General features: G+C 50.0%; 1 protein-coding gene across 1 annotated transcript in view; it reads left to right on the top strand.

Annotated features, from left to right (window-relative positions):
- Nucleotides 1–18,234, top strand: part of Meiosin (meiosis initiator) — a 25,580-nt gene extending 7,346 nt beyond the window's left edge. Inside the window, 13 exon segments of the mRNA XM_048791238.1 lie at nt 3,985–4,075; nt 8,756–8,867; nt 10,623–10,754; nt 11,690–11,935; nt 12,951–13,059; nt 13,752–13,852; nt 14,287–14,442; nt 14,716–14,718; nt 14,800–14,873; nt 15,582–15,753; nt 15,756–16,062; nt 16,804–16,893; nt 17,490–18,234. Of these exon segments, the coding sequence (XP_048647195.1) occupies nt 3,985–4,075; nt 8,756–8,867; nt 10,623–10,754; nt 11,690–11,935; nt 12,951–13,059; nt 13,752–13,852; nt 14,287–14,442; nt 14,716–14,718; nt 14,800–14,873; nt 15,582–15,753; nt 15,756–16,062; nt 16,804–16,893; nt 17,490–17,658 (1,762 nt within the window). The 3' untranslated portion in view covers nt 17,659–18,234.

Raw genomic sequence — 18,234 nt, 5'->3', positions numbered from 1 at the left:
AACTATGGTGTGTTTAGGCTGATTAGCTCAAAGACTAAACTCAAGTGTTAGTTATTTTCCATGTCAAAAGATGGAGAGGTTCCTGGCTGCACAAGAGGCTAAGGCAGGGGGATTTCAAATGTGAGGCCAGTCTCAGCAATTTAGCAAGGCCTAAAGCAACTTAGCAAGATCCTGTCTCAAAATAAAAAATAATAAAAAGGGCTGGGAATGTAGCTCAGTGGTTAAGCAGTCCTGGGCTCAATACCTGGTACCAAAAAATAAAAAGGACTGGAGATGTATCCTAGTGGTAGAGCACTTGCCTAGCATATAAAGCCCTGGGTCTCATCCCCAGTGTTTTCCTCCCAAAAAAGGCAAAGGCTGTCTCAGGACAGAAGTGGCATTCATTAGTTCAACAATTTTTTTATTGAGATACCTACTAAGTGCCAGGCATTATTTTGGGAGCTGAGGATACAGCCAGGGTGTATTATGAATTATGGTCGCTAAAATTTTGCCTTCTTAGTCCCCTTCCTTCATTAAAAAAAAACAAAAAAAAAACAATAGCATTGATATAAAGATAAATACCATTCAGATTTGGTTGTATTTATTTTTTCTTCTACTTTAGAAGAAATGAAAACATTTCATGAGTCCTTAAAACTATCACAGGCCTTCAGTATTGTGCTTGTTGCAACTAAAGGATAAGTTTGCCTGGTGGATAACAGTAAATAAACACAAAAATCCCTGCCTTCTTGGAGTTTATATATAATGGCTAAATAATTTTAAAAGTAATATATCAGATGGTGATAAATGATAAAGGAATTTTATTTGGGTTGGATGGTCACAAAAGGCCTCTCTGAGGAGGTTACATTTAAACTAAATGCTTAAATGGTAAAGAAGAAACCCACCATGCAAAAATGCAAGAGAATATTCCAGGCAAAAAGGATGTTAAAGGCCCAAAGAGAAAATAGTGGCAGTTTAGAGAGACAGAATAAGGCCTTGCATGGCTAGAGCTTACTTGTTCCCTGTAGACCCAAAGGGCAGAACTATGGTTAGTGGATGAAAATTACAAGGATTATGAGAAAAGAAATTGGCTAAAACCAGAAGCAGCCAGCAAAGAGAAAGGCAGCCTTGGGAGGAAGTACATGAGTCTCAGAGGCCCCTGAGAGCAGAGCCCAGGTTGAACCTACTCAGTACTTCTGCCCAGGGGATGCCTAGAGTTTGAGATTCCTAGTCACTCTTGCTCCCTCCTGATTTTTCTTCTAGAACTTTTGCATTTGCCCAGAATCTTCTCCCAGGTCTTTGCAAAATCCAGAATAAACCATCAGGAACTATGGTTAATTTGAAACCCTCTTAGATGTGAACAAGTAACACCTTAAACATAAGTAGACCTGGATGCTGTTTCTTCCTTGATGCCTGTATTGTTATTGTTATTGTTTCTCTCTGGGCTTCCAGGAGTCCCTCTAGGACAGAAGAAAGGTAGTATGCAAAAAATAAGTACCAAGCCCAATTTCATGGGGATTGAACCTAAGGCTTTGTGCATGCTAGGCAAGCACGAGTAGAATGGAATCCTGGGCTGGGAAATGTAGCTCAATGATAGAGTGCTTGCTTAGCTTGTGCAGGGCTCCAGGTTCAATTCCTAGCTTCAAACACAAGAAAACAATCCCAAGAGGATAGGGTTTAGCTCAGTGATAGAGCACTTGCCAATCATGGGTGAGAGCCTGGGTTCCATCCCCAACACTGCAAAAAAGAAAAAGAAATCCCTAGCACACTGGTAGTCCCAGCTACTAGGAAGCCTGAGGCAGGAGGATTGTAATTTCAAAGCTAGCCTCAGCAATTTATTGAGGCCCTAAGCAATTTAGAGAGATTCTGTCTCAAAATAAAAGGAGCTAGAGATGTGACTCAGTGATTAAGTGCCCCTAATACCCACCCCCCAAATTATATATATATATGTATGTATATATATATATATATATATGATATAATTTAGAGACCAGTTGATTTATTTTTTTTCATTTAGTTGACTAATCCATATGGCCTCTTGTGTTCACAAAGATTTTGAGGAGGATATCAAAGGATGTCAAGCCCTTAAATGGCTTCTGATTGGTCTAAAGATAAAGGCGAACTCCTTTTCACTGTGAACCTACAGTTGAGTCCCTGCCTCATCCAGCCTTTACCTCCTTCTCTATCCTTGTTTCATCCCATAGTACTCCTTGCTTTCTGTGCTCCTGGCGTGCCAGTTTTATTTCCTTTAAGTTTGCCAATGCTCTGTCCTGCCACAGGGCCTTTGCACGCGTTCCCTCTATTTGGAATGTTTTCTTTCCCTCTTCACCTGTATCTTTCCACTTGTCCTTTAGAACAGGTTCTGGTCAGGTTTATTTCTTCAGGAAAGACCTTGTTGATCAAGGCAAATCCTCCTATTACAAGCCCTTCCTTTATTAGGTCAAAGCCCCCTATTGCAAACTTCTATATAACCAAACAACACCTCTCCTTTATTCTCATCAGGAGGCCAACTTCATGGACATGTCGCCTAGGTAGTTGCTTAGCACCCTGCTTTTAGAAAGGCAGGATGATTGGTTAATTCTTTGCTTTCTACCATCATGAAATTCTTAATTTTTGGCACAAGACCCATTTTTCATTTGCAATGCTCCCCCTTGAAAATTATATAGCTTTGTCTGGTCCTTGTTGCAACTTTATGTTTGGTTTTGTAACAGTTTGGTTGATTACTTTATCCCTGACTATACTGTGAGCTCAAGAAGAAGGGACTTTATGTATTTTTAAAACAGTTCCTGACACAAAGTAGGTGCTCAGTAAGTAACTGCTGAATGAATGGATGAAAGAGAGATTCTTTTAGGAATTTGCTGTTTGGTTAGGAAGATGAGTGCCTCTCCCACATCATACACTGCTTTCTGAGTCATTACCCCCGTTGCCACGGTATCCTGCACAGGGCCTGGCCAACAGGAGGTATCAGTTTATATCGGTGCAAACTGGAGCTAACCCCATGAGTAATCAAGGGAGGTTTTTGTTTGTTTGTTTGTTTGTTTGGTTGGTTGGTTTTTGTCTTGGCCATGCTGTAGGTGACACAAAGTGTTGTGGACATTTAGAGTGGAGGAGGAAAGCAAGGGAGGTAGCAACTAAAGTGAGCCCTGACGGAAGGACAATGATTGGTGGCATTGAGGTGTTTGGGCAGCCCCAGAGGAGTTGCATGGGTAGTGGCAGTGGTGTAATTTGGGAGAGGGGCTCCAGCATCTCTGTATCTTCATGTGGTAGGAAAGAGGGGTAGAGGGTTGTGTTCATGGGTATATTGTAAATCATGAATTCAGGAATTAAGTTCTGCAGGTTCCCAGGAGTCAACTTATTTCATGCCATTATTTATTATTCATTTATCCAATATGCAGTGAATTCCCACAATATGCCAGGCTCTGTCTAGTGTTAGGGATACGGTGGTGCTCCCCACAGCTGTAAGCCTTGTGCGGGGTTAGAGACAGGTGAGCACAGGGTCTGGGCAACTTGGCAGTAGCATGTCACCCATCCTGTGGACCAGGATCATTTCATGTGAGAGCGTCAAAGGAAGGATGAGACCAGAGTGGTCAGTGCTGGGTGGAAAGAGTGTTATGAGCCATGTTAAGGGTTTAAACTTGATCCTTAACAACGGGATGACATTGAGGAGTTTGAAGCAGGAAAGCCCACCCTGCCCCTAGCGGAGAATAGGATGGAAGAGGCCAGATAGGAGGCTGGGGGACCCGGGAGGATATCAGGGTGGACTTGGGGGGGGGCTATGAAGATGGAGAGAAGGGGAGGGAGGGAGGGGAAGCATTTGGTGGCCAACTGGTCAAGGGGTTAAGGGAGAATGACAAGTGCAGACAATGCCTGGGACTCTGTCTTGGGTGTCCCAGAGTGGGGGCAGGGGCAGCATTGAAAGGGGGAACATTTAAGACAGAAGATTTGGGGGTCAGATTACAAATTCAATTTTGGATGTCCTAACCAAATCCAGCTCTCGTCCCAAACCAGGAATCAGAAGAAAAACCACTCCAGCAAGCTGCAAGAGCTGGCATTGCTGCTACCTGTGGCCCCGAAGACTGGCACCAAGAAGCTCACTAAGGTGCGGGACTGGTGGAAAGGAGGCAGTCTGGGGACACAGGTCTTCAGATAGCAGTAAGCTGGGAAAACCTAGCAGACCCTTTTAGTGTCAGCCTTGGAATGGGTATGGTCCTTCTCTGAAGGAATTTCTAGGAGTCCTGATCCCATGACTAGAAGCCTGGCAGTCCTTTTATGCAAGAGACAGGGGAATTGGGAGGGAAGAACAGAATACGGAGTCCAACAGCCAGAGGTTTGAGACCCCCCCCCCCCCCAGCTCACAGCTGCAGAACTCTGGTCAGTTTCCTGAGTTTCTTGGCTTAAAACAAGGAAATATAACTACCGCTACCCAGAGATATCATGAGGCCAAAATGACATAATACTTGTGACAGGTTCTGCACGTTGCATACCCTGAATAAATATCAGTTCCCTCTTCAAGTCTCTTGTTTTGGGATCTGTGAGGTAGGACTGGGTGTGGTTTCCCAGGATGTCCCCATAGGCTCCTCAATAAATGTACATAGTGCCAAGCTAACACCTTGTTCCCAGGGGGAATAGCCTAATATGAGACTCAGAGATCTTGAAGGCTTGATATGACGTTTTCTTGCTTTAGTTCCTCTCATTCACTCATGTACTCATTCATTCGTCAGCCATTTTTGGAAATATTGTTGGGTGCCAGAAGCTGTTCTGGTTACAACAAGGGAGGCAAAGAAATTTGTGACCCAGTTCTTCTCTGGGAACTCAGAGTCTGTCAGGAAGATGAAGATTTGAACACAGGAATAACTGATCCTAACTGGAATGTGCGACTTGTCTTTGCAGAGGTTCAGAGGAGTGGGTGTCTTGGAGAGATTTGCCTGACCCCAAACCTGGGCTTTTCCCTGCCCACCACATGTCATCAACCACAGGTCATGTTGAATCTTCCTCTTAAATCTCTCTCAACAGTAGGTGCTTTTATGAGTTTCCTAGGGCTACCAAAAAATCACCCCAAAATTAGTGACTTAAGAGACACAAACTTATTCTCTTATAGACTGGAGGTAGGATGTCCCAAATCAGACATACTGGTCTAGAGTCAAGGTGTCTGTGGGGTTGGTTCCTCTGAGAGGCTCCAGGGGACTGTCCACTGCCTTTCCCTTTGCCAGCTTCTAGAGGTCACCTACGCTCCCTGGCTCATGAGGGCCCAGGCTAGCAAGCAGCTTCGCATCTTCAAAGTTCTCCCCTCTCTTACTGCTTCTGTTGCCATATCGCCTTCTCTGCCTTTGTTCCCTGCCCCCACCCCCACTGTTTCCCTCTTTTAAAGCCATTGTGATTCCATTGGGCACACCTGGATGCTCCAGAGTAATCTCCATCTTGAGATCTTTAACTCACATCTGCGGAGTCCCCTTTGCCATATCAGGCAGCACATAGCACATCCATAGGTGCTGGAGACTAGAATGTGGATATCTTTGGAATTCTTTTTTTATTTTAATATTTATTTTTTAGTTATCGGTGGACACAACATCTTTGTTTGTATGTGGTGCTGAGGATCGAACCCGGGCCGCACGCGTGCCAGGCGAGTGCGCTACCACTTCAGCCACATCCCCAGCCCTCTTTGGAATTCTTATGTGAACTATTTGAGGAATTGTTTCCTCTGTCGAGCATTTGCATATTTGATGTGCAGAGGTGTGTTTGAGGCTCTTAGGGAGCTAAAGACAATAAAGACACAGTCCACTTCCCTTGAGGAATGACAGACTAGTCAGGGGACAGGCAACATTTCGTAACTGACCAGATGACCACATCTCTTGGAATTCTTCCAAGGTTTCAGAATACTTTGTTCACCATTTATCCTCTGCTGTGTCAGGAATCTTTCTTCCCTGTCTTCACCCTCCTGAAGTTCAGCCCTGGTTCCCTTGCTCCTTGTATTACCTGTATCCCAGTGCAGACAATGCCTGGGATTCTGTCTTGGGTGTCCCAGAGTGGGGGCAGGAGCAGCATTGAAAGGGGGAACATTTAAGACAGGAGGTTTGGGGGTCAGATTGCAAATTCAATTCCCAGTCAGTGCCCAGCATCTCATGATCAAACTTGTCTCTGAGTGAAGACACCATAGCCAGTCCCAGGGCTGTGTGACGGCTCATGAACTATTAGGTGTGGCTTCCCTGTGTTTGAGACTGGAGGTTTGTGGTGTCCTTCCACACCACTGTGGCTGATTAATTGCCCCCTACCCCATGTAGTCCTCAGCATAGTACCATGAGCATTTCCTTGTTTCTGACTCCTTTAGATGGAGAGTTATGCCAGTGCATATCCCATAAGGGAAAAATCTCTACCCCCCAGGGCCTCTAGGACCCCCAGGGCCCTGCCTAGAGCAGAGAGCAGGAGCAGCTGCTCCCAACTTACTGAGAGTTCCAGATGCCAGATCTTGACTGCTAAGCATCTTAGATTCGAATCCTCATTTAATTGTCCCACAAGGCTTGGGAGAGATGTATGGTTAGGCTCACTTTGGTTTAAGGAAACTGACGTGCAGAGGGGTCACGTTGCCCAGAGGCACACAGCGGGGCAATGAGAGAAATGTCATTCCAAAGCCCTGTGCTTCAACCCTGCTGTCACAGAGAGCTCAGTGGATGTCTATTGAATGGCTGAATCAATGCCATATGTTGAGATAGTGATAAGGTCCCTGGGATTCAAACCTCAGGGGCAGCAGCCAAGGCCACCCTCCCCAGTTATCAAATACGAGCTTCTGCTGAATCCTGGGTGATTCTCAATTGCTTTCTGCATACAACCTTTAGACTAGTTGTAACAAGTAACATTTATAAGTTACTTGACAGTTAACAAAGACTTAATTTTGTGCCAATCCTGTTATTAGAAGGAATAAATTAAAAAAGACAGTATCAGCTCTTGGAAAAAATCCACTGTCTAGCAATATATATATTTTTAAATCCCTAGGAAACCTGGTAAAGGTGATCTCATTCAGTCTTCAACCAAGCATTTATTAGGCAATCAATGTATCACACCCTGTGCTGGACAATTTTACATTCACCAATTGTTTACTTTTTTTTTTTTTTTTTTGGTACTGGGGATTAAACCTAGAGTCACTTTACCTCTGAACTACATACCAAGCCCTTTTAGTTTTTTTTTATTTTGAGGGAGGGTCTCACAAAGAGGCTGGCCTTGAACTTGTGATGCTCCTGCTTTAGCCTCCTGAGACACTGGGATTACAGGGAGGCACCACCACCCTGTTTTCTAATTATTTAGACTAATGGCAGTCCTTAGAGCCCAGCTGAATATCCTCATTTCCATTGCACAGATGAGAAAATCAAAACTTGGTGAAGTACATAAAATGACCTGTTTTTAATGCACAACCAAGTGGTAGTTTGGATCCAGGTTTTAAAACCAATGTTCTCTTGGCTATGTCACACGTATTTCTTAGATTATATAGTTCTGTTATAGCATCCTTCTTTGGATACTACTAAATCATTTCACTGACTGTCTATATTGTATTTTATGGAGTACTTTCATGTAAACCCCCTCATGAGACCCTGTTTCCTTATTTGTAGTTTGAGAGTTTATTTCTGATTTTTTATTATTCTGTGGATCCAGTTTGATTCAAAACTGGTGAACTTCCCTCACCTTGTCACCCAAATAACTCCTTCTACTCTTTTTTTTTTTTTTTTTTGTGTGTGTGTGTGTGTGTGTAGTGCTGGGGATTGAACCCAGGGCTCTGTGCATGCGAGGGAAGCACTCTACCACCAACTGAGCTATATCCCTAGCCCTCCCTCTACTCTTTAGGCCTGTTTAAATGCTACCTCCTCAAAGAGGCCTTTCCAGACACCCTAATTTTGGGGTCCTTTGTTTGTGGTCTTTTATTCATAATGCTTATTATATAGTTGGTAATTTTGAATGATTTGTGAGTTGATTAGGGTCTGTTGCCCTCACTAGACTGTAAATTCCATGAAGGCAAACAAAACATGTCTAGCTTACCCTGACATACCTCTTCTAGCTCTGTATCCCATATCAACTCAGGAGGCAGTAGGTAACTGGATGGGCGATGCCTACCCACTGGGCAGGAGGCATCCTCTTGGCGGGAGGTTCCATTCCTCTGATAGTCCCTGGCTATATGCTTGGGATACAGAAATCAATTAGCCACAATTTCACCATCAAGTAGTTCAAGGTCAGTGGAAGTGAAGGACATGTCAACAGATAATTATAAAACAGCGTTGCAAGTACTCTGGTTGAAATTGGCCCAGGGTGTTACAAGAGTGCTGAGGAGGGCAGCTGAGCCAGCCTGGGTGAGAGGGGTCAGGAGGGCGGGCATGCTGCCGAGAACCAGAAGAGGAGATAGAGGTGAGGAGTTCATGGGGGAAAAGAGGAGGATTTGCAGACCGGAAATACAGCATGAGCAAAGAGCCAGGGGCCAGAAGCTGAGCTGTACATGCTGAAAAACAACCAGGAGGCAGGCAGACCTGAGTTCAGATTCTAGCTTTTCTACCTCGTTTCTCCAGATCCCTTTGGCATTCTAAGCCTGTTTCCTCAGGTGACACCCCACCCCACCCCCTGCCACCTCACTGAGCCTCGACGAGGTCTTAACAGTAGAGCAGGAACAGTTGGAGGACTGAGGCATTGCTTGGGAGAGGTGGGAAGTAGGGGCCTGAGGCCTGCCTGTCTCTGGTTCCCAGCAGCCTCACGTTTTCCTGAGTCCTGGCTCTTGTGCTCAACCCTGTCTTTCTTTTGGGGGCAGAAGGAGATTCTGCTTCACGTCCTGCACTACATTCAGTACCTCCAAAGAAGCATCGATGTGGCCAAGGCCTTGCTCAAATTCCACACCAGCGATGGGGAAGGTGGACTTGGGGGTAAGCAGTTCAGACAATGTTTCCTAGTGTTTGCTACAGGCCAAATGTTGTCCTGGCCATTGTGGACATTGAGTGACTTAGATGAGTCCAGTCTCCCTCCCTGCCCTGGACTCTCACAGCTTTATGGAGGGGAAGCCATCAGAAAGTTGTTCAAGATGCTGTGGGGGCTTAGAGGAGGGGCTTCCAAGGACAGCAGGAGAAGGGGACCCTGCCAGACAGAAGGAACCATGTGGGTGAGAGTGTGAAGGCATGAGGAGGCCCATGTGGGACATTTGGGGACAGGCAAGTGGTGAGTGTGATTGGAGGGACCATGTAGCATCCCGAGCTAGATCAGGACTGAAGTGTGTCTCCATGACCTCAGCCTGCTGTGTTTCAGTTCCCGTCCTCTGCAGAACAGGACACACCAGCACTTGGCTTGTCGTAGGGATTAAATACATATGAAGAAACAACAGGCGACTGGGGTTGGGGCTCAACATAGAGCACTCAGAGCACTGCCCAGCATGCGGGAGGCACTGGGTTGGATCCTCAGCACCATGTAAGATAAATAAATAACATAGAGGTATCGTGTCCACTTATAACTAAAAAGAAATACTTAAAATATATATGTGTGTGTGTGTGTGTACATACATATATACATATATATTTTCTTTAAAGAAAAAGAAAAATAGCACCTGGAGCAGCGGCCACCCAGTGTTGCGCAGGGTGCCCAGTGCTGTCGGTGTTGCTGGAGTGCGAGATACTCAGGCAGGGTGGCAGGAGATGAGGCTGGAGGGGCTCACCAGGGGCTGGGGGAGCAAGGGTGAGGTCCTGAAGGGCTTCTGGTACACAGCTACAGAGAGAGATGAAGACGATGAGAGTTACTGAAGGATTTTGGGCAAGGGAGTCATGATCAGATTTGGTTTGGGGTTTGGTTTGGAGACGGAGTCTCTGTCTGTTACCCAGGCACTCTATCCTTTTACCTAAGCTTCCCAAGTCGCTGGGATTCTAAACACACAATGCCACACCTGGCAGATTTTTTGTTTTGTTTTGTCCTAGAACAGGGTCCATGACATCTAGAGGACTGATTGTGAAGGAAGAAACTGGAATCAGGGATATCAGAGAAAATGGTTTTAGGAATATCTCTGGACAAAAGACAATGAAGCCCAATCTAGCACTGTAGCTGGGAATGTGGACAGAAGTGGGTGAACTTGGGAGATGTTAATAATAAGGAAGACTTGAGAGGCCAGAGGCAGAGGCCCAGGGCGACCCCAGGTGGGTGGTAGCACCTTCACTGTATTGAGAAAGATGAGAAGGAACAGGTTTGGGGTGGGGAAGAGGCATCTGGGAAGGGGTGAGTCTGTTCATCCTCTTGGCCAGCCCTGGGGAACCTGACTTTGCCCCTGTGCTTCTGCCTCCTGGCTGTGCAACTGAGGACAGGTCTGCTTCCTCCCACATCTGGGTTTCCAGGCACTGTGCCTCTTAATCCCCTCTACAGGAACGCTCAGTCAGACGAGTCCCCTTGCTCCAGTGTCTGGCACCATCTCCTCAAAGCCTTCTACTGTTGGGGGGGAGGGCAATTTCTGACCACATCCCTGAGCCCCATGTTTCCTCTTTAGGGAGCCCAGTGGCCTTGGGGCCTGCGCAAATCACAATTCCATATGTGAGTTCTGCCTGGGGGCCCGCCTTATCCCAGGGTTAGGAAGCATCATCTAGAGAGCAGGAAACATGCTAGAGTGAGGACTAGGATCTGACCTGTCCACTTCTCTGTCCCAGCAGGGCTGGGTCGGAACCCAGCTGTGGGCCCAGCCAGGTGGAAACACTCAACCCCCTCCAGCTCCCCGTGCTCTCGGAAGTCTCGTCTTTGGGGGGCCTGCCGGAAACCTCGGAAGAAGCTGACTCGAGCACCAGGTATGAGCTGTCAGCGGAGCAGAACAAGAAGGCAGGGGTCAATGGAACAGGACTCCCTCTCCAGGGTTGCCATGGCCCTGCTCAGGGGTCTGCTCAGCAAACTATGCCAGGGTCAGATCCCACTCCTCCTAGTAGGAGCTCAGTGACCTGGAGTGGGCCACTCTCCTCTAAACCTCTGCTTCCTCACTGAAAAACACATCACCTGCCACAGGAGAACAAGCACGCACTCTGCCCAAGCAGAGCTCATGTGAGAGACACTGGTCAGGTCCAAGGAGCGCAGCTGCTGTTTTTATTTATTGCCCTGTCCTCGGTAATCATTCTGGACCAGAGAATTGAGGAGTGTGCAGTGACAGGAAGATCCACATGTGGGAGGCAGTGTCCTGGGGCCAGCCCCAGCCATGCTACTCACTTGCTCCCCTTCTCATTTGTGGGACTCAGTTTCCGTGACTATAAAATGGGAGCCGGAGAGGCAGGGGTATAGTGCAGTATTTGCCTGGCATACCCACGGCCTTGGGTTGGATTCCTAGTAGAGCCAAAAAAAAAAAAAAAGTTGGATCTCATCGGTGACTCCCTGGCTATACATCTAAATCACCTGGGGTGCTTCAAAAAAAAAAGAAAAGAAAAAGAAATCCTATTCTTGTGCTTTTTACCTAGAGAATCGGGTGCCCTCTGTCTGTGGTGGAACATCAGAGCAGCTGTGTCTTTTTGTTTTTTAAGAGCTTGCAAGGTATATAGGTAGGGGTTGGGCTAAGTGACCTCTGCTTGAGTATCTGAGCATGCCTGGAAGGGCTGGTGAGTGACCAAGCCATACACAGCTTTAAAACAGGGTGTCAACCCAGAGCAAAGGAGGTCCCCAACTGAGCCATATTCTGGGGTAGTCAGGGAACACTCCCTACACACAGGGTCCTCTGACACCCATCTCTCTGCATTCTCAGAACGTCAGACCCGGGACCAGAAACCTCGCCGTTCCCTGGCCCTAGACAAACCTGAAAAGACGGTGACCACGTCCCCAGACCAGAAAGAAGGAAACGTGGGGGGGATCACCACCCCTCCAAGATGCCCAGACCCCTGGTGTGACCTCAAAGCTGCATTTGCCTCATTTCAAGGCGATGGAGAAGGAGGAAGATCCCAGCTGACGTTGCTGGATATAGCCGAAAACATCGTCCTTGGTGACATCGCAAGTTGGTCTCTTTCCTCACCATGAGTTTCATCTTTACAGGCTCTTTGCTGGGGACTTGCTGAGTAGCTGGGGATACAGTGGTGATCAGAGTAGACCCTGCCCCTCATCTCACGGAACTTATGGTTTTGTTCCCAGTTTTCTTTCTCATTTCAGGCTCTATTGTGGGTAAGGGAGGGAGAAGATCAGGGCTACCCTCCTGTTAGGCTTCAGGTCACAGAAGTGGGATAGGGTAGGGTATCCTGAGAAGACCTCACCCGAAGCAGCCACAATGTCTCTTGTGATTGCCCTGTCACTCCACCAACTGAAATAGGCTTGCTGATGCATCTAGCAAAGAGCTGGGTGGAGAGAGGGGATTTGAACTCAAGGCCTAGCCTCATACTGGCTGCAAGGCCTTGGGCAGTTGGTTCCTCTGTTCATTCATGTAGCCCCCATTCTGAATGCCTGCTCCGGGCCAGGACATGTGCAGAGTGCTCCTGACATATCAGGGACTAAGGTCACAGTCCACTGAAGGAATCGCCCACATCACCAGATGCTGATGGTCCACAGTGACCAGACTTCCTGGGTTTCCCAGGAGGCTGTTGGCCCCAGAGCAGGCATCTGACCCAGCCCGGGGCTGAGGGAGTGCTTCACAGATCTTCTTGCTAACTACAATGCTGGCAAGTTACCCGATATCTCAGTGCCTCACTTTACCTATAGTATAATAATGGTGTCCTCCAGCAAAGGGTCACTGAAAAGGATTTTAAGTGCTTCAAACAGGGCTGGCCACAGTAAGCACTGCATTCTTGCTTGTTATTATTGTCGTTCCACTTAAGGATTTTATCCTCATTACAGCTTCTGATAGGGATATGAGATTCAAGAAACTTCAGGGTGACATGGGCACCCCCAGCCTCACACAGAGGTCCTATAGACTAAGGTTTTGGTCAGGATAGTGGAGCAGAAAGTTGGGTGGCAGAACCTGGCTCCTCCCCATCCTCTATGTCAACCCACAGAAGCAGTCATCCTAATTTGCCCCCCAGGCTGCTGTTGTGCAAACAGTGCCCAGGATGGAGAGCCTGACCCTGCTTTGGAGGCCCAGAGAGGGGCTGAAGGGATCCATTTCCTAAGCAGGATACACCCCTATTCCAGGTGAGGGCACTCTGAGGGCACTGGTGGGCGAGGCAGAGGAGTTTGGGCTGGCATGGTGAGGGGTCCTAAGAAACAAGGCCGGGGTTCATCCTTTGCCAGTTCTCCTGAGCACTGCCCTGGGCCTGCTTTATGCTGACTGCACTGAGCTCTCTGGAGTCTGGCTTCCATCTCTCAGAACCTGGCCACAGCCTCCCCACTGGCCTCTCTGCCTCCAGTCTCCCCCTGCAGCCCATCTTCACTTGAGTAGCTTTTCTAACACAGAGAACTTGGCCTTGACCCTTCCTTGGTGCCTAGCAGGTAGAGCCCAGTTATCTTAACTGGCATTGGAGACATTCTGTGACCTCATCTCCTGCCCTCACCCTGACTCTTACACCTAAGAGGATGCTCGCCACGCCCCAGCCTCTGAGCTTTACATTCATTCTGGTCCCTCTTCATGGACAGCCCACTCCCCAGGCCCACCTGTGACACTGCCTGTCCTTCAGTCCTCACTGAGGTCCTCCTCTCACTGCCCTCAGCGTTGCCCCTCTGGCGCCAGCTCACCTCATAGGCCTAGAAGCCCCTGGAGGCTGGGCGCTCAGCTGACCGAGCTCCCTGGGACCTGCACACAGCCAGCCACAGGAGACACTGGAGGGGTCACACAGCAGTTCCCAGCTCAGGGCTCTGTGTTTGCCTCTTAATTCCACCTGTCACAGGCAGAAGCTGGTCTTCTGTGATTCCAGTGAGGAGGTGGACAAGGAAGTCCCAGATGCTGACCCGTGGCTTCCTGCCTGGACCCCAGAGGGCAGCCCTTATGGTGACTGAAACTGTCTCTCTTCCTTCTGAGGATTTCTATGGCAGGGGAAAGTGGGAAGGAGAATGGGGATTTGCTAAGAACAGGGATGGTGACTGCACTGTTCCTGCTGTCACTCTGATGCTAGTTGCTAGGACAGACATTGCTAATCAATTATCATTCTTTCCCTTGAGTCCAGATACTACCTCAGAATCTTTCTTAACAGAGCTGCAGGTAGATATATCAGTCTATTGAATCTGACCCATTATGATGATTTTTTCCCTTTGCTATCCCTGAAATAATGCCAGGCACTGTGTCTCTTAATCCCCTCTATAGGAACGCCCAGTCAGGAACGAGTCCCCTGGCCCCAGTGTCTGGCACCATCTCCTCAAAGCCTTCTACTGTTGAGGGGAGGGCAATTTCCAACCATATTACTGAGCCCCGTGTTTCCTCTTTAGGGAGCCCAGTGGCCTTGGGGCCTCCCCAAATCAATAATTGGAGTGTGACAGGCCACCCGAGTGAGATCCTAGGACTAAGTCCTTCCCTCTTCAGCTCCCCGGGAAAATTGCTGCCAGAACAGATCTTGGAGGATGGCAATGAGTACCTGACCCAAGGTAAGCCTCCAGGGCAAGACTGAGGCTCCAGTCACTCAGAACATGGGGCACCCACCAGGTGCTCAGGCCTATGCCGTACTCTGGCCACCCAGAGCCCTATCTCATCCAGGCCCTGTCTCAAGGCACCCACAGCCCAGCACAAGAGAGGGAAAGGCTCAGGAGCCTGATCAGGGAGCCACATGCTCCGCCCTGGGGCTGGAGGGGTCCCACGGCAGCTGACCTGTGAGGGGAATTGGACGTGGGGTAGGAGAAGGCCAGACAAGGGGGTTCCAGCTGGTGGGGACAGCAGGGCAGAGGCTCAGTGCAGTGGGAGAAGCACTTCTGTTCTAGCCAGCACTGTGGTGTCCCCACCAACAGGCCTCTTTGAAGAAGTGCTCTTAGAGCCTGAGTCTCGACCTTCTGCCTGTACCCTTGAGGCACCCCAAAAGAAGGTAGGCGACACCCACCATATGTCACCCCACCTCCCTGCTCAACCCATTCCCAGACTCAGCCCTCTAGCCACCCAGCCACCTGCCCCCATCCATCTACCAAGTAGGGGGCTCCTGACTTTGTTTGATGGGTGAGAAAAAACCTGAACCCAGAGAGTGGCCCAGGAATTCTCAGTTTGAGTAGAGACCAATCCCAGGACTGCAGCCCTCCTGGGCCCTGGGCCAACCAGGGCAGCACCTCTGCTACAGAAGGTCACTGCTAATGGAGAGGCAGCTCTAGTCCTCCACAGATGATTCCTCCAGTGTTGCCTCAATGAGTACCTGAGTTGGTGGCAGAAACATGCCGTTAGCTCCTAGCTAGTGCCGGGCGCTGTGGGAGGTTCTTCCCAGCCCTGCAAGGCCTGTATTGTTACCCCTGTCGTGTAGATGAGATCCAGGCTCAAAGAAGTTAAGACTTCCCAGAGCACCACAGCCTCTAGGCCACTAGTACGCTGATGGGGTGGAGGCGACACTGCCCCAGGATGGGAGGAAACAAGTCGCCCCAGCCATTCCTGCCCCACTTAGCCTGCTATGGGAACTTGGGAGTGTGTGCCTGAGTGTCCCGAGGCTGTGGAGACTGTGAGGCTGCTTGCATTCTGTCCTGGGAAATCAGTGAGTGGAGGGTGATCCCAGCCCCCACCCCAACCATCTTTCTCCCTCATCATGGCCCAGAGCGTACCTCTAGAGGCACCTGAAGCGCCCCCTGACTCCCACAGCCTGTGCCAGTCCTCGGTCTCACTGGACCACTGCTACCTCTCTTTGAGTGAGGCCAGCAAGGTGCAGTCCAGCCCCAGCACTGAGGAGAGCGACTTGGAGTCCCTGTGGGGGCAGGAAGAGGTGAGGGCTGGCATCTGCGGAAGGCGGGTGGGTTTCTCTTGCCCTGGCACTTACCACTCTTCTCTGTCCAGGACATGCAGGTCGACCCTGAGGGCTTGCAGTCCTCTAGTGACGAGGATGATGACTATACATGGACCCCCACCCGGAGGGCCTCAACCCTGCCCACAGGTGGGAGAAAGAGCAGGAAGGGCCGGACCAGCAAGGGCCCTTCGAAGCCCAAGGAGAGCAAGAAAGCCCCATGTCCTACCCAGATGAAGAAAAAGTGTGTGAACGGCTTCATCATGTTCTGCAGGATGAACCGGAAGCAGTACATTAGGTGGGTGAGGGTCCCCGGCAGCCCCTGGTAGGTCCCTGATTTCACTCTGCCTCTAGGTTGTGTGGCTCCCACTTGTGAGAGTTACTTGCCCTTTCCTAGGACCCACCAGCCCCTCCACGGCCACAGTTCTTCCCCAGCCCTGTCGCACTGATCTGGTCCTTTCAACTGTGTTCAGTGAAACCAGCTCAAATTTGAGGGGAGAAAAGGAAATTAATTTGCTTATATAACTTTAACAAAAAGCGGCCAGTGTTGCCTGCCCTAAGATGTGGTGGGTTCCAGGGCTGAACGATGCTGTCCAACTCCGCTCTCCTGAGCTGGCTTCATTCTCCAGAATACTGGGAACAGGGACACCTGGGAGCTCTGGCTCAAGTCCAGTCTGCCCCCAGCAGTCCCTGTGGGGAGGAGGCTGAGCCGGCCGCTTGCCAGAGTGAAGCCGGGGCCTGGGAGTGTCTTGAGCCACAGTGGACAGTGGGTTCCTGTACAGGAAGGTCTAGGTGCTGGCCTGTAGTCACCACCTCACTCTCCTGGACACTGGGTTCTTAGTTGGGAGCAGCTATTTAATGCCTTTCCCTTCTTTGACCTCAGTTCCGGAGGGTGTATGATGGTGGCCGCGGGCTGCAGGGATGGGAGAGGGCACTGATGGGAAAGCTGAGGCTGGGAGAGGGCCAGAGACCCTGTGTGGCCGCACTGCTGGTCTCCACAGGCCTCTCCTGACCACCCCTCCCGCCCCTCTTGTTCCAGAGCCTGCCCTGGGACTGCATCCACAGCGGCCACCAAGGAACTGGCCCAGCTGTGGCGGGTGATGACCCCGCAGGAGCGGAGACCATACTGGTAAGAAGCCCTGCCAGAGACCCTGTGAGGAGCCAGCAGCAGGTCCCAGCCTTCCTCTAGGGTTCAGAGCCTCGAGCCTGTGGTGCTGGAACAGGGTGGGAGCTCACTGAGCTGAGTCTTTCCTGAAAGACTTGGAGGTGACAGAGAGAGGTGTCACCTAGTAGCTCAGAAAGGCAGATGATTTCACTGGGTTTTGGACCTTGCTGCTAGAGGTTCTCCCCGGCTCTGCCACCGGGAGCTCTCAGAGCCTGGCTTTCAATTCCTGCTGCTTGGCCTCCTCCCTCCTGCCTCTGATCCCCGCCTCCCCGAAACCTGTCTTCTCCACCAACTCCGGAAAGCTGTCACTGGCCACCTCTGAAGTGGTCCCTGGAACACTCCTCAACACGAAGTTTCTCACACCCCAAAGCCCCTTGGAGTGTGGGGTTCCAGCAAGGGACCCTTGGCCACGTCCCGTCTTAGCCTGGGACTTGGAACCCAGGGCTTGGCCTCCCACTTGTCCTCGGCCTTGGTCCCTGCTGGGGCTGGAGGACCAGGGGTGGGACAGCGATGGTGGGAGGTGAGAGAGGAACCTGCCCCGCTGCCACCTCTCCCCCCAGCATCAAGGCCCGCAGGTTCAGCCGCCAGCATAACCGCATTGTGAAGCAGGAGAACTCCAGCAGTGAGGACGAGGACTGGGAGACCCCCAAGCCTTTCTACCAGCTGCTGGCGGAGAAGGCACACAGCAACCCAGACCTGCCCCCCCTGCCGCCTCTTCACCCCCAGTGAGAGGGCTGTCCACCTAGGCGAGCTCCCTCACCCCAGCTTCTGCAGCACTCCTCGGAAACCAGGAGCCGGTGGTAAACAGGCGTCTGTTCCCTTCTGGGCTTCAGCCCCTGCCACTGTGGGTCCCTGGGCCAGCTCCCGTGGGACTGGGGAAGAGGTGTATTTATTGACCCCTGAGACACTGAGCCCCCTTTCCACCCCATGGTTATTAGAGGAGCCTTAGGGTGGAAAGAAACCCTAGATGAAATGCAGGCAGGTGATGCTGGAGAACAGGGACTCCGCTCTGCCCATCCTGTCCCCAGAATCAAATGGTTTCAACCTGTTCATGCTCAATTTGCCCCTCCCTGCCCCGTTCTATTTATAGACTATTTATTGTTTTAAACCAAATAAAAGCAAGTGGAATCCTTGTTGCCAGCAAAGGAAACAGGGTAGGCCTTCTGGTGTCTCCCTGCTTCTTTGGCCCTGGGTGGTCCTCCCACCCAGCTCTGGAGGCCTGCCATGTCAGGGCCTACAGTTTGAAAGTCACCTCGCTGCCCACACTTTCCTCAGCCCATGAGCCTGGACTCAAGCCCCCTTCTT

Source organism: Marmota marmota, unplaced genomic scaffold, assembly GCF_001458135.2.
Source record: "Marmota marmota marmota unplaced genomic scaffold, marMar, whole genome shotgun sequence".
In the NCBI taxonomy this organism is placed as follows: Eukaryota; Metazoa; Chordata; class Mammalia; order Rodentia; family Sciuridae; genus Marmota; species Marmota marmota.
This window is presented reverse-complemented; position numbering and strand designations above follow the sequence as displayed.